Here is a 17,126-nt window from a genome sequence, read left to right on the forward strand (position 1 = left end):
GCTGCTTTGGAAAATAGTTTGGCAGTTTCTTATAAAATTAAACGTACAATCCAGTCATTCCACTCCTAGGCATTTTCTCAACAGAAGTGAAAGCATATGTCCATTTAAAAAAAAGTATATATGAATATGTGTAGCAGCCTCATATGTAAGAAACGAAAACTAGAAACAAGCCCAAATGTTCATCAACAATAGAATGGTACTTAGAATAAGAAAGAATGAACTATTGATACATGCTCCAACATGAATCTTAAGGCAATTATGCTGAGTGAAAGAAGCTAGGTAAAAAGGAATACATAAAATATGATTTAATTTTTATTAAATTTTAGAAAATGAATACTAATCTGTAGAGACAGAAGTCATATTAGTGGGTTCATTGGGAAAATGTGTTGAGGTGAAGACTGGGAGCCTGAGGGGCATGAGGAAACTTGGAGGTGTTACGTATGTTTGTTATCTTCTGGTGGTCGTGTCACTGGTCACATAAGCCTAAACTGATCAATCTGTATACTTTAAATATGTGCCACTCACTGCATGTTAATTGTAGTTTTTTAAAATATAAGTTTTTAAGAGCCTCCGGTGACTCTAGTGTATTAGGGACAAATTTGGGAATCATTGTTCCAGTCCCCTCAGGTCCCTGGTTCTATCCTACAGAGACAATCTATTCTAGGCAGTTTCTTGTTCTGGAATTGGAACATTCTGAAAATATAGTGTATATATAGGCACTATATAGTGTATATATTTCTTGTTTTAAATTCACAAATGTGGCATACTTTGTAGACTGTTCTGTACTTAACTTTTTTTTACTTATTATATGTATCTTGGCAATCATTCCATATCAATAAATATGGAATGACCTTTTTTTTTTAACAGTTGTATGTCAATCCCAATGGAACTGGATTTTGCCTGGCTCCAGTCATTTTGACTGCGTGAGGTGGTACTGTATGCTTATTTCAAAACATTTTAGAAAGGAAGATGTAACTTGAATAGTTGCTAGAATTAATTTTTCTTTTAGGTACAACCTTAAGTCCTCATTTGCATGCTATATAATGTGACAAGATGCTTTCTTTCATCTGTGAATATAAAAGCCTTCTAGAACACAAATTTCACTGTGAGTTAGTACTTTTTCACTGGTAAAGTATGCATATCTGTGTGAAATGTTGACAAGTGTTACATTTTGGAAAGTTGGTATGACATTTTGTTTGCTTTCCTTGTCCCCTTTGATATTTGTACTTCATTCAACAGTTTTAAAAAATCTTTTCTTTGTCCTTTGGCAGTTAATTTGGTGTTTGGTCTTTAGGCCACAGCCATTCTGGAAATGCATACTGTGTAAGCTAACCTCTTGCCAGCTCACACTTTTGGCAAAGAAATTATTTGGCTAAACTCTTGCTGGATTTTTTTTTTTTTTTTTTAAGTAGCAGCAGGTCAACTGGCCAATACCACAGTAATTTTTGTTTTTAAAGTTAACTTCACTCTTTAGTTTTTAGACTATGTTGCAAGAGAATGACCATCTACAAAGACCAATGGAGTAATTTATTTGGGGGATCTAAATTCCCTAATGGCCATATATGTGTCCTTCACAGGTTTTCTATAATTTTCAGTCTTAAAGGCAACAAGAATCTCAAAGTGTCCATTATCCAAACAACCCATACTGTCATGTCCGCTTATGCACTTACTAGGTTTTTAGTAAACATTGAGTCTTTTTATGACTAATAATATTTTGAACATCTTGCCAACATTTCATCAGATATTGAATCAGGGCAGTTCCTGTAAGTTGAGTGTTTGTTTAATATTCATTAGCTGGTGAAGTCAAAAGGTTACAACCCCTGATAGTAAATCCACTCATTCATCTTTCACATCCTTAAACTCCATATTCCTGTCATCAAGTTTCAGAGCAATGTGTTCACCTCTTTGTCCCTCATTCTGTAGGATTTCAGGGGATTGTCCCTATCCTACCCAGTTATGTTTGCTTTTATTTGTATGCCTGAGGTCATGTTTCTGAGGAGTGACAGTGGAACATACACGTTTTCAATGCTGCCTTTCTCTGAAGAGAGTCTTTTGGCTCAGAAAACAGCTTTTTTTCTGACTAGTAAATTATCTTTAATTTACTCCCTCTCTCCATCTCTGAGTACTTAACTTTTTAGTTAACTCAAGATGTGTTGCTCTCTAACCCAGGGAAAGTGTGGAGAGTCTGATTCAGAAGCACTCCTATGCCCGTTCACCCATCCGTACCTATGGAGGAGAAGAGGATGTGCTGGGGGATGAGGTTCAGACAACGCAGAATCGAGGTAAGACAGTTTCTAGACTCTGCCACTGCTGGAGCAAGTGCCCCCAGAGGAGGAGGATGGCAGGAGGTGAGACTTCTGGGCCTTGAGGAATTAATTGCCCCAGAAGCATTCAGGAGACTCTATAAAGACAATTGGACCAATTTATTTGGGGACCCTCTTCATGAAGGGACAGCCCCTGAGGCTGATTTTTACTTAGTTCATTATGTCACTGTTGTGTCTTCAGTGATTACGCTTCCTGGAGGTTTCCTGTGGTTTGTTTTCTAGTAAAGGACGTGGAGCCTCTGAGCTACTTGTCCATGTCTACTACCAAAATATTGTTGGACTTTGGTTCGGTCCTTTAGTCTGTCTGAACTTCAATTTATAATCTGAAAACCAGGGACCATATCTATTGCACTTGTGTCAGGACTGTCTTATGAGGATCAATGACTAAAGTGGAAAATACTTTTAAAAAGAAGATTCTCCTAGTGAAGAGTATTATGTAGAGGCTGTGGCCCCAGTGGTGAATTAGAGGTGTTCTGAGAAGTTCCTCTGGGGTAAAGTCTCTGGGAGGAGCCCTCTGTACCCAGGAGTCCAGAGAAAAGAGACCAGGGGGTGCCCACTCTGGGCACAGGCATGTTCGTGTGGGGAGAGAGAGCTCTCTGGCACAGTTTATATCCATAATACGGAGTAGCATAATCAATCAAAACACAGCCCACCTCTTTTAACTAAATTCAAATGAACTACTAGTAATTATATAGTCAGAAAACTCACGTCAACTCATATTTAAACTACTGGATGCTGCAGTGCAAGAAAAACTTAACTCTTGCAACTTGCCAAATATTTAGTACAAAATTATGGAAGCTAACAAAGAAAAAAAAAAAACTCTTGTGGGCTCTCACAATGTCTTCAGAAACAGAATGGCTTTGTTGAGAGGCTCACATGTGCAGCCTTCCTGGCAGTGACATCGGAGGGCCCAGGCAGGTGGTGGCTCTCTGGAACTTCCTCAAGGTGAATCGGGTCATTCCCTTCGGGCAGGGCACCCACCTGTGTTTGGCCACTCAGTGGGAGTATGCAGGCCATCTCATGAGTCAAGTCTTTTCCTGTTTAGTAAATTATGTCTTCCATATATGGTGTAAATGATACCTTCCAACCCAGGACGGTTGATTTGCCTCGCGGTGGACCTGTCTTTTTAAATTGCAGATCTATTATATATTAAAAAAATAAATCGATCCTTACAGGTCATGAAAGTCTTGGTTTGCACACTGAAGTGGAGTTTCCAGGGTAACGAGCTGTTTCTCCTTCCAGGGTCGGCCTTTACAACCTCTGATAATTTGTCTCTCAGTTCCTGGGTCTCATCGACCTCGAGCTTCCCTGGATTCCAGCACCCACCGTCCCTGACTGCTCTTGGCACCGGCACAGCATCCATAGCAACACCCATTCCTCACCCCATACAGGGGTCTCTGCCACCATATAGCCGCCTTGGGATGCCTCTGACCCCGTCGGCCATTGCCAGCTCCATGCAGGGGAGCGGCCCGACATTCCCCTCCTTCCACATGCCCCGATACCATCACTACTTTCAGCAGGGGCCCTATGCTGCTATCCAAGGACTGCGCCATTCCTCGGCTGTGATGACACCATTTGTATGACTCTTCTAAAAATAGAGAATCCAGATCCAGAATGTGCTAATGGAAATTGAAATACAGGACAGGGGTGGGGGTGGGAGGGGACTGTTGGAGCAGAGGCTCTCCAGGATACATGGGACCTATTAAAGAGGAGAGCTGGACTCACAATAAAACCTGCAGGTGGGGGAATGCACCATGGACCAGGCTTCATCCCCAGGTAGGGGACAGCTCTTGGGTTCAAGAGAGAATCAGTGCAAAGCTCTTAGCCAGCCTAAGTCCTGCAACTAGTAGGATATCTATTTACCTAGAAAGTTTAATAATACAAAGCAGATGAATCTTCAGGTGCATTATTCCTAGTGGTTGAAAATGCTGTGTTGATGCAGTAATGTATAAAATAAAAATGTATAGGTTTTTTTTTTGCTTTCCACTGGTTAAAAGATTCTTCAGAGACAATACTATATCACATACCAACGATTATGCATAATGACTAACCTAAGTCCATCTTTCCCTGTAGAAAATGAGATCAAATAGAGAAATGTTTGTAGTGCTGTTGCTTAAGCATATTTAGTTTTCCTTTGTGTTACTTTGTTGGGGAAGGAGCTGAGATAATGCTAATGCATCCTATTTTGTGGATGAAAAGGTGGCATGACTTCACAAAGTTCTTTTTGTAATACTGAAGGGCCAGTACCTGACAAGCTCTTTTTCACAGTCTTGTCTTCTTTCTTCCTAATTCTCCTTTTTGCAATTATTTGCCATTCATGTAGGAAAAATCTTCTGTATACAATCTTGAAGCAGGAGGCTCTATGTAAAACTGAGGTTTTATTTGTCTGGGATGCATTTTAAGTACACTTCTGACTTATTCACTGAGGAATACTCTAAAGCTTCTACATAATGATACGTGAGGCTTTCGTTTACTTAGAGCTGCAATAAAAAGCCGGTTGCCCTATTCTGAAAGGAATTTGTCTGCCATGGGTGCTAAAGTCCCCTACATTTTTACTTTAGCTGTGGGAGACCTTATGGATGTTAAATGTACCAGGTCATATCCTCAGTTTTTGGTAAATCTGGATTTGTGAGTGACCATTCTAGATGCCCATATAGCTACCATTTATCCTATGCTCAGGAGGAGCCATGTGTCCATATATCTGATTTGTCATTTCTTCTTACTGTACTACGTTTAGTGACTCCTTTACCATTTTTCTAGTGCATTTTATGAAACTGCATGTTAACTCAATGACTCCCTGACTGAAGCATCAGCAGTGCTTATTAGTAAATCTAAAGCATGTATCCATTTTATTTTCAGCTCTTGCTTTCTTCTTAAGCCTTCCTTTAATGTTTAATTATATTTTAGTTACATATAATCTCAGTGCTACTTTGGTGCAACATAAATCTAAGCATTTATAGTCAGGGTAGTACATCTGCCATATTGCAACAGTTCGTTTCCTTAAATAAATAAAGCTCATCAACTTTAGATATAATACATTCCAGCTACAGGATATATACCCTGTCTTCTTCACAAAGTTCCCCAAGACTCTATTTTCATATAATTTAAATGTTGTAAGTAATATTCATTCTACTCTGTTCTGACTGCAGAAATATTGAATTATTTCAAAGACATGGGAAATATTGCTGTTGAGAGTAGAGGTGTATTGGGGAGTAAATGCAATATACTTATTACATTGGATTTCAGTGGGATTTTATTTGGTTGTTTTAATGTTAGGCTTTTCCATATCAGATGCCTTTTGTAGGCATTTCCAGCCTATGAAACAAGGCATAATGGCATAGCCTGTTCTACATGACACCATTGCGTGGCTGTGCCATTGCCTTTCTCCTACAGTTTACTAAGGAGAGCTGTTACTACGGGTGGTGTTAACCAAGCATCTCAAAGTCCTGTGGCAGACACGGTAGGCTAATTTCTAACTATTTGCACGTATTCATGGGTAGTTTGTTTTCAAACACAGCACAGATGTGCATTTCTTTAAAAAAGCAGTTATGAGTAATGCTTAAATACCTGTAGAGCTTAGGATAGGGGTTTGATATTAGTTGGCCTGTTCCAAGTGCTCCTTTTAATAAGAGAGTGCTGCTGTTCAAAGCAGGAATGATAAAAGTTGATGCTATTTTACACGATACCACTGACTACCCTGGTAAATTCACTGGTCTGAAATGAATCCATATCTGAATTTTCTTTTCAATAAGAATGAAAGGATCACTTTAATAGTATTTTGCATTTTCCCTAATTGGTTTGTGTGTATTGTTAAGTATGGTTTTATACCAGTATTCCCTGAACTTACAACTTTGTTTTGTAATTAAGCAGTTTAAGACTAAAAATAAATAGAGTGCTTAGAGAAAAGCAAAGGATAAGATATAAAAGTATGCTCTTGGAAAATCACACCCAAAATTCTAAATCGGATATCCTTTTTAAGTATTTGGTATTGTTTGAAACAGAAACCAAAAGCACAAGTGAGGAGTTCAACCGGATCAGAGTCATTCTAGTCATGTGAACTAGGGTAGAAATTTACCCTACTTGGATCATTCTGAGATACTCTGGTGTGGATTTTTAACTCCTTAAGTATTTAAAAGTCCAAACTATATCCTACTAAAAGTAATTGCAAGAACTAGATAATTAGGTGGAAAGCCAATTGAATAATTAAAAGCATGAGTTATATTATAAAATCAGGGTTTCCTCCCAGGTACATTATAGTATCAAAAAGCATGGCTAACATAAAGTATGCTAAAGAGAGTCCCTGTCAAACTGCTTTATCTAACCTGAAGGGATTAATGCATAACTTAGCTGGTTCTGCCTAGTGATTTGTTTTTAAAACACCAATAATTCTGAGTAAGCTCAATTGTTTCTTTTGCTTACTAGCAAATCTTTCTCCCTTCTCTGTCCACCTTTAACAATAGAAAGGTAAATGTATCTATCTCATGTCTAACAAATCAACGAATTATTGGGTAACAAGGTCTACATTAATGAATTTATACTGCATTGCTGGTCCTTTTGAGTTTATAACAATGGTGTGTTGTCTGGAAGGCCTACCACCATTTCTAGTAGGTGGACACAGAGTAGATGTTAAGAAGTTTCCTGATGATGATTAATTATTTAGCAAAAATCCTGTGCAGGGCTGTGTAGGAGTTACACTGACTTCCAGGATATTCCAAGAAGATCTCCCCTGACTCACCAGTAGCCATGTCTCTGTCATTGTACTTCTCCAACCACAACAGCCATCTTCCCTACAAAAAAAAAAAAGAGAGAGAAAGGAAAAGGAAACCCTCTAAAAGCCCAAGAAAAAGGTATTCTTAGAAGAAAAGATCCCTACTCCCATAATGCTTGCCTGAGAGATGTTAGGATATAACCCATTTATAAATTTCCTATTAACTTTTTAGGCTATCCTGCTTATATTTAGCTGAATTATTTTGAGAAAAATGAGCTTCAAGTAAAATGGATAGAGTGACTTTACCACCCCATTAAATATGCAGTCAAGCTTAGCTAAGACTTAGCAACTAAAGTTCAAAAAATTCAGTACATAATGTTCAGGGTCACATATTGCAAGACAAATATTTTTTGCTCAGTCTTCCATTGACTAAGGAAGCTGTTTCTATTATTAAATGTGTATGGAATTGATAATTATTAAAAACAAAACAATATTGTACCCCAAAGGTAGACTGGACATTAATCATAAAGCACTGAACAGAAAAGATTTTCAGCTGGCTCCTTTAGAGGACTGGGCTTGGGTGGGGGATAGATTTTATATGTTTTTATATTATTGCAAACTGCATGAATTCTATGTAAACAAGCAAAGGGAAAGTTACAAACTCTTAATCCTTTAGAAAACCATAAACCCTTTTCTTAACTATATTCCATACCTATTATAAAATCCTCCAGTACTTATCTTTCTTCAGCATGCTTAAACAGGCAAAGGTTTATTTATAAATATTTGATATGCAAATAATTCAGAAGCATTTTCTGGCCCTTCTTTCTCTGTCTCACTTTCAATTCCAATCCCCTCCCCTGATTATAAGAAAATAAAAATATTTTGGTGAAATAATACATCTGGACAAAAAATACAACTTCTGTATTTTACTTCTGGTACCTTAAAATCCTGTATTTAGTTGTTGTTTTTTTCCCTTATTTTAGAAACCGAAAAGAAAATCTTTTATTCCCTAAAGGATAAAATTGGATATAGCCTCTTTAGTAGACCCTATCACAGTTCTGTTGTTTGCTGTGTTCATTTGCTTAATGAATTGTGTGAGAACAGTCACTGTAATGAAGTGTGTTGGGGGTGGGGGAAGGACATGGGAAATGTTTTATGAAAAAAGTTATAAGCCTAATACTATGAAGTAACATCTAATGACGTTTTTTTTAAGTGCAATATATTTATTTCTGCTAGAAATGTATTATCAACATTATGTAATATTTGAAGCATTACATTTATTTGTAAACAGCTTAAAATTATATATTACTCAAAATTGTACAGAAGTACAAATGTGTACTTTCATTTCTTTCATTAAAAATGGTGTGTTTTTGATACATATACACACATTTACACCTTTCATTATCTTATACACTTTGCTTCATGATTTCTGGTACCTGTTTCCTCCCCTGAAGAAAAAGAGGATTAGGCAAGATTTGGGGTCACACTGACTACTCCAGGGGTGACACAGCCCAGTGGATTACTACACAGGGTTTTGGTTTGTCTTTAATTGCATTTGAACACCTTTCGAGAAGACAAGGCTCTCAAGTTCCCATTTTCCTATACCCAGCCCCCTTCACTCATTTATTCTACCCAATAAACCCTTAGAATCGTGGGACTTTGCACCTCTCCATACTGAGCATACTGAAGACTCCATAAAGCTTAGAGAACTGCTGCCTCTCCTTCCAGTCATGAGCTCTTGGATGTACTATAATGATATTACACAAAGCAGGCTGACACAAAATTAGATTAGCCAAATGCAAAGTCTTAATCCTTCTTCCACATGACAGTCCTTCAAAATATTTGATGTTATCATACCTTCTGCTTTCAGAAGTCTGCTCTATTACCCTTAATTTTTTGTGCATGCCAAACACCAACCTTTTAAAAATACTTTATTTGGAATAATTCCAAGCTTAGAAAAAAGTTGCAAAAATAGTATGAATACTCTTTACCCCAAATCACCAACTGTTAACTTTTTGCCCCGTTTGTCATTTGCAATTACACTGAGTAGTGCATGAATACACACTCACATAATATATACAGATTGTTTTTCTGAACCATTTGAGAGTAAGCTTCACATATCATGTCTTACTAACTTTAAGTAATTCAAAGTCTATTTCCTAAAACCAAAAAGATTCCATTAAATATCCACAGCAGTTACAACTTCAGGAAATTTAACAATGGTGCAATATGGTGATCTACCACCTGTACTCCCAATTTTGTCAAATGGCCCAGTAATATCCTTTGTAGCATATTTTTTTTTCATAAAGATCCAGTTCAAGGTCACATATTGCATTTAATTATCATGTTTGCTTTTCTAAGTCTCCTTTAATTTGGTATAGTTCCTCAGCCTTTCTTTGCCTTTCATGACAAAAGAATTCCTATTTTTCAATGGTTTATAATTGATTACTATCCTTAGTTATCTTTATGCTGAACTCAACCCAGATTTGGTTGTTGGGAGCCCCTTAAAGTGGCTCCTGTGTCCTTTTGACATGCTCTAATTTATTTATTTTTTAGTACCTTCTTCAATTCATTGTATAACATATGCTCCAGGATCATCTTGTACCTTTCCTGCTCCAGCCCTGAATAAGCCATTCCTACAAGGAGCCCAGATTCCTTTTGGTGGGGGAACTGTATTGGAAACAAAAGATACCGGTGCCAGATGCACTCATTGGGGTATGTTTGTTTCTAGGTCCTTTCATCTTACAAATAAACAAACAAACAAACAAATAAATAAATGTTTAGGCCCTTTCAACCGACAGGAAAATATATATACACACACACACACCATACACATATATATATACACACACATATTTTTCTACAATGGAAAATACAACAAATGTATATATATAGTATATATATATATATATATATATACACACACACGTTTATAAGCACACACATATAAATACATGTATGCATGTGTGATATAAGCTGTATTAGAAATTATAAGTTGATGATTATATCTCCAATTCCAATGCACCCCAGTATTTTCCTACTTTGTCACATTCTGTCTGTATTTGCCTTCTTCCACAGTGAGAACCCTGGCTCTCAATAACATCAACAAATTTGTTTACTCAATTCTACCATACCCCCCCCCCCCGCCAAAACTTAATATTGCTTCACTCATAGAGCTATAAAAAACAAATGTTCTATAGAGTTCAGGATATATATGCAGTTGTTTATCCCTCTACCTAAGGGTATATTGTCAAATGACATGTTTAGCAGTTACTTCGATTAATTCCTATTTTGTTATCCTGTATCAATACAACTGGGTTTATTTGTTCAGTTTGCTTATAGTTTTAAGAGCGTTTTCCCCCCTTCTCATTCTTACTAATTTTTATAAAACCATAAAACATTCACATGTGTCCAAAAAAACCTCATAGAACTAATAAGTAGTTATAGCATGGTTGTAGGATACAAGGTTTATATAAATAGGTCAATTGCTTTCCTACATACCAGCAATAAACAATTGGGATTTGAAATTAAAAATTCAACAACATTTATATCAGCACCAAGAAGGGTAAAAGAAATACTTATGCATAAATATAATAAAATATGTACTAGATCTATATGAAGAAAACTACAGAACTGGTGGAAGAAACCAAAGAAGAGTTAAATAAATGAAAAGATATTCCATGTGTGTGGATTGTAGACTGAGTATTATTAAGATGTCAGTTTGTCTCCACTTGATCTATATCTATATAGATTCAACAGAATCCCAATCAAACTCCCAGATAGCCTTGTGACTCTCAACAAACTGATTCTGAAGTTTATATGGAAAACAGAAAACTCAGAATACCCAAAAATATATTGAAGAGCAATGTTGGAGGATTGACAGTAGTGAACTTCAAAACTTACCGTAAAACTACAGCAATAAAGACAGTACAACTGGTGAAATAATAGACAAATCAAGAAAACAGAATAAAGCCCCCAAAATAAACCCACATGAATGTAGCCAATTGATCATTGAAAAAGGAGAAAATGCAATTCAGCTGGAGAAAAAAATATTTTCAAAAAAGGCACTGGAACAACTGAGCATCCTAAGTGAAAGAAACCAGACACAAATGACTACGTATTGTATGATTCCATTTATATGAAATTCCAGAATAGGGATATTCATAGAGACAGAAAGCAGATTAGCTATTGCCAGGGGCTGGAAGGAAGGAGGAATGGGAATTACTGCTAATGAGTATGGGGGTTTCTCTTTGGGTAAAGAAAATATGGAATTAGTGGTGATGGTTGTACAACTTTGTGAATATACTGAAGTCATTGAATCCTACACTTTAAAAGAACACATTTTATGGTACACGAATTATATCTCACTAAAGCTGTTATTTTAAAAAGTAAAACAAAAAAAAGCTATCCAGCATATCTTTTATTTCCATTCTTTAGGGCCCAACTTGTCAACTTTGAGAATCTCCAGGGGAATAAATCTTGTGTACTTCTGAGTTAATAGCAGGTGGTCTAGAATCTTCTGCCTGCCTCAAATTTTTGTTAACTATAAAAAGAAGATAATTTTGTCTATTAGATAGCATTGTGTAGCCTTAGGCTCTCAATTTATATTAGTTTATTTTTATCCCCTCCTTTTTTATCCTAGGAAGAATTGTAGCTGGTTCTTTGGACTCCCTGAAAAAGGATGATAAAAATAATTCCTTCACTATCCTGAGCCTTGACATGGTAGTAATTGCTACCTTTTATAGAATATTTACTATATCTATGCACTGTGTGTACATTATCTTACTTAATCTTTGCAACAAGTCTATGAGGTTGGGAAAATTATTCCCATTTGAGGCATGAGAGAACCGAGGCTGAGAGAGTTAGTGTTCAGAGACCTACAGTGAGATGTCCGGGATTTAAATCCTGTTTGTATTCATAACTAAGATGCTGTGCTAACTCCTCAAACATACATTTCTAAGTTTTAAGAAAACTCTTCTATAAAGTCTACATTGCATTTACTGAACCTAGGTACATAGCCTTAATTAAGAAACATAAAAGCTACCTAACTCAACAAGTTTCATCCTGATGGTCTATATAGTCACTGGCATCTCAAGAGTCTCAGATTGCAGCAAAAACCAGAAAGGAATTTTAAATTCCATATTTATCTTTTGGAGTTGGGTCAGATATCTCTGTGAAAGCAGGCATTTACAGCCCAAAGTGAGAGTCTGTTAGTCTTAATGTAAAAACTTCTATTTATTTAGGGACATTCTTCTTCCGACTTATACTCTAGTTGCCATTTAGGGTTGCTAGAGGATAGAAGTAATTAGAAAATAGGAACAATGAAGCTGAAGTCCACTGCACTTAGAGACTGGACAGCAAGTGGTCAGAGAGGAACCTAAAGGGCAGATCAGGGACTGAGGGGAGGCCAGACTTGGGCTAGGCTGGGTAAGCTGGAGAGAGGTGGACTTAGGCTCATTTGGGTTGGCAGTGAGAGGTGGAGCAAGAGGAAGACAGGGTGAGGGGTGAAGGTGGGGTGGATTGTAGAGTGAGGCCCTCAGTGGAATCAGAACACATAGCTGGAGACAGGTGAGGAAAGGAGGGAAGCACTGGTAAGATGGGAGCTGGGAATAGGGCAGTGGATCCCTCAACAGGTGTTATCTTTCCAACTACCCAAATACATGTACAGATACTCATTAGAATCAAATCAGTTTAAAAGACTTTAATAAGGCCATGTGGCCCCAAGTCTTCAGAGTTGAGGAAATCAGAGATAAAGAAGTATGCCCAAAACATACTGGGTCCAGTCCAATGATGTTTCTAGACCACTGTGTCATAATCAAATATGAAATCATCCTAAAATATGTGATATAAAACATAGTATATAGATGCCTTATGTATCATTGCTGGCTTTGCAGCGTTTTGCACTTAATCTACCCATACATATTCCACAATTTATTCATTAGTACTTCTGGCACTTTTGCTTATTAATATTGAAGGTAGTGATTTTTGTATTAGTTACTTTGGTGGTAAATAGAAATAATCTCAATATGTTGGAGTTTGTGCATGGAACTAACATGGGTTCATGGAAAAATTGATTTTGGGGTGTGGTATATGTATGTATGTATGTAGTTGTGTATATATTGGTTAAGTCATTTAACAATGGTTACTGAGTTCCCCTCTGCTCAAATCAGTATGCATATACTATGCAATTGGGCAGTCTCCCTATTTGGAGGGAGAGAGAGAGAGAGAGAGAGAGAGAGAGAGAGAGAGAGAGAGAGAGAGAGAGAGAGAGAGAGCATGTGTGTGAAGGAATTCTCCCAACTAATTCATGGATTATCTCCCTTTCTTTGAATGAAATATGCCTATACAAGGGTATTTAAGGTCAAGAGGGTCTCATTCCATTCTGATATAGGTAGGCCTAAGGAACTAAAATGACCAGATAATGGGTGGCTGAGACAGCTCCAGTTTCAAAAGGAGCATAAGCCCCTCATGGACACAAAAAGTAGACTAGAACTCCTAGAAATTCTAACTTCTCAAAGATACCTTTTCTCCTTGGCCAAAAAGGTTGTGTTATGCAAAGCAATAGATACAGATGCATTTATATTCAAGCTGCATGCTTCATTGCAACTTATTTTTCATTTTCTCCCATGAAGAAGCACCTACATACAGCTAGAATGTAAACAGCATGTCTAAAGTAACTTAATAGCAGCAAATGTACTATTTAAAAATGAATGAATCCAAGATATGTAATAATTTTAGACTGAAGCAGTTCTTTTATAAAATACACACGTGCAAAGACATTTATTTTAGTGGAGGCTACTTGGCGAAGAAGAATCTGAAAGGACCTTTTAACATAAAAACAGACCAATTAGAAAATAAAAAGTTGCCAAGAAGCACATACCTATAATTATCCTAATTTTTGAGACAAAATTAGAGATACATGTTTAAACAGAAATATTTTTTCACCTATGTGAATTTATAGGAAGTCTTACAAAAGAATAAAAAAATGAAACCCATTTGGTTCACCTTTCTTAAAACTTCTTAACTGAATAAAATTACCAAGTCAAATTGGTCTGAAGAATCTTGGATATGTGGTTCAATTATAGTTAACATGAATATAAGATCCTAAGAATTTTGCTTCCATCTTTGGGGCTAATGATGGTAGACTAGAGATAAAATACTTTGATGCCAATTCCACCTCCCTGCACTATAAAAGTGAAGAAAATAGTGTATAAGCAACTGAAACAGTATGAATAAAACCCCACATTTATACAGAAGAGTATCAATTAAAGTGACATTAGTATTTTGAATTATCAAGTTATAAGTAGAAAATTTAATATTTTTTAAATGATATTCACTGAATGTTATCTTTCCTGGTCCATAAAACCAGGCAATAGATGTAATTTATCTACTTACTTTGTATCTACATATTTGTGTAAAGTTAAAACATTTAAATTTGATAAAAAATTATCTGACTCGATTAAAGCAAAGTCATTATTTGGAAAACCAAACATTGGCTTGATGAATATTTTAATTATTTTGATATATGAAACATGCAATGTAATTATTTGTATGCAGGGTTACACTTGGAATTTTCTTACATTTCACATTTAGTAAACCGATTTATTACAAGAACACTAATTTTTTTCTTTTTAAAAATGAATTTTAAAACTACCTAAATGTTTAAAATTCTGATTTACAAGTCATCATTGCCATCTGCTGGTTACAGAGTTTTATTGCATTTTTTTTTTTTTTGGTAAAAACAGACAAAACAGAGGCAAGTTTTAGATATAGATGACTGGATTAGAAATCTCTATGTAAGAGAAATAATTTTCTAAATCACAAGATATCTTGATTTTAAAGAGAATAAGATAATATAAGAATAGTTATATTAAATTACAATCTTTCAGTTTTTCATAGAATAAGTATCGGGCATACTGGTTTAAGTTAATTGCAATTAATAAGTTTAAGTTTATTGTAATTAACAACTGTCTTCAAAATAACTAGATCAAAATAAGTGACAACTGTCAGAGAAGATATAAAAAGATGAAAACATGCCATGATTCTGTTCAACTGAATAAACTAAGTGCCATCTTTTCTCTCACATCCACAAATCTATTCCTCTCCTTAGTAAGAAAATGCACAATTATTTAGGCAACTACCTCTCAGTTTTCTAAGTTAATTAATGAGAACTGAAACTCACATTACTGTTTAATAGTCAAATAAGCATATAACTGAATAACAAAAAATCCAGGTGGGCAAAATATTAATTGGAAGTAAAACTTACCAGTATACTCTGAATATGAATGTAGAGAAAGATATAGGAACATTTTTTAAATTAAGTGCATACTATACATTTTCAAGTGTTTTACATTGTTTTAGGTGCTTTAGCATTTTTCAGATGAGGAAAAAATATTTTAGAGTGGCTAACTTACTAGCTCAAGGTCACACACTGGTAATCTTCCATGTATCAGTCCTCTGTGTTAAAGATTTACAATGGAGCTTGGCACATAGTTAATTCCACGTGCTTAGTATTTCTCTGAATCATATATATTCTGCTTCTTATACCTTTAACACTGTATCATGAGTATTTTCCTATATCATTAAGTACTGATTCAAAATGCTTCACTGTATGTGTTCTATGATTTATTTTTTGACATTGAGGTTATTTCTAATTTTCACTGATATAAATAATAGTACAATGAACATACTTATAAAAATTATTTTTTAAATTATAAAGATGACCAGATTCGTACCTTCAAGGGCTAGACTGAGGGTAAGAATATGTTTTATTCTGTTAGGACATTGAGTGATTCAAAAGGCTATTGGAAACTACAGGAAACAAACCAACAAATAGATCAAAAAGGGAAACATGGGAAATAGGCCGAAAAAATTGAATGGAGGGAACCCAAAATTAGAAAGTTCAGTCCAGAGCTGCATAAGAAAATCTCACTGAAAATAACATCTGGGCAACATTCCAGTAGCAGCTACTCCTTGCTAACCACAAAAATATATATTCCTCATGAAAAAAAGGCATAAAACTTACAAAATTACTTAAATGAATAATCAGTAACAAGGACCCTCAGATTATCTTTTAAAATATTCAACTATAGCTTAAAATAAACACATCTATTAAAATTAGAGAGTTGGAGGATAAACAGATTCATTGAGTAAATGTGAATTTAAAAAAAAAGCATAGATGGTCATATTAACTTCAGGTGAAGTAGGGTGTATAATTCAGGCCACTCAAAATGTCTATGGGAAAATATAAATTTCCCAAATTGACACCAGAAGTAGACCATGTATATAGATCAATAATAATGAAGGAAAGTGAAATATTAAAGAAAAAAAGGCTCCCAAACCAGATGTTCTAATATAGACAAAAAGGTACAAATTCACCCAATTTGTTTTATGAATATAACTCTAATAAAAGAAGGAAGCAAAATCAGAGCACTCCACTTACTGCTCCAAAAGCAAAATTAAAATATTCATATGAAAAAATAAGGTACTTTATTTTGAGTATGCATATTCATTCAGTAACATTTTTATCAACCACCCATAAATACCTTGTTTTTAAAACTCAGTATTAGATAATTTAATAGCTGTTAAAATTGGGCAAATTAATACATCCTTGATCCTTATTTTCCTACCTTGTACAAAATTATTTTATGAATTAAATGAGAAAACGTTTTAAGCACCAAACATGGTGCCAGGAAGGTAGAGAGTGCTCCTTGAAAAACCTTACAAAACAGCACATTAGTAACAGCACTTACTGAATTTAAATAAGTGGCAAGATGAATAAATAGTACTGTCAGTAGTTACTTTAGACGTTTAGAGAAGGGGGAATTAATCAGGGCTAGAGAAATGGGCTGGAGCTTGGGGGAGATAGACTTCAGGTGGGCAGGAAGAAACAGATGAAAAGCTACAGGATGGCTTTTTGGTAGGAGTAAAGGGGTAATTACACTACAGACCTCACTCCAAATGAATGGAATGAAAGATCTGTGTCCAGGGAAGTGGAAAGTTTAAAGGCAAATTGAGGCAGATGATTTAAGGCACTGATGAGCAAGCTAAGGAATTTAGATTCTGTTAGTGGGCTAGTGACAGCCACAGACATT

The 17,126-nt window shown here is 35.7% G+C and overlaps 1 protein-coding gene across 1 annotated transcript in view; it reads left to right on the top strand.

The window, feature by feature from the left end:
* Nucleotides 1-7,133, top strand: part of TBX20 (T-box transcription factor 20) — a 64,333-nt gene extending 57,200 nt beyond the window's left edge. The window contains exons 7-8 of the mRNA XM_036990567.2: nucleotides 2,170-2,282; nucleotides 3,567-7,133. Of these exons, the coding sequence (XP_036846462.1) occupies nucleotides 2,170-2,282; nucleotides 3,567-3,907 (454 nt within the window). The 3' untranslated portion in view covers nucleotides 3,908-7,133. The remainder of the gene's footprint in view (nucleotides 1-2,169; nucleotides 2,283-3,566) is intronic.
* Nucleotides 7,134-17,126: the final 9,993 nt, after the last annotated feature.

Source organism: Manis javanica, chromosome 6 (genome assembly GCF_040802235.1).
Source record: "Manis javanica isolate MJ-LG chromosome 6, MJ_LKY, whole genome shotgun sequence".
Classification (NCBI taxonomy): domain Eukaryota; kingdom Metazoa; phylum Chordata; class Mammalia; order Pholidota; family Manidae; genus Manis; species Manis javanica.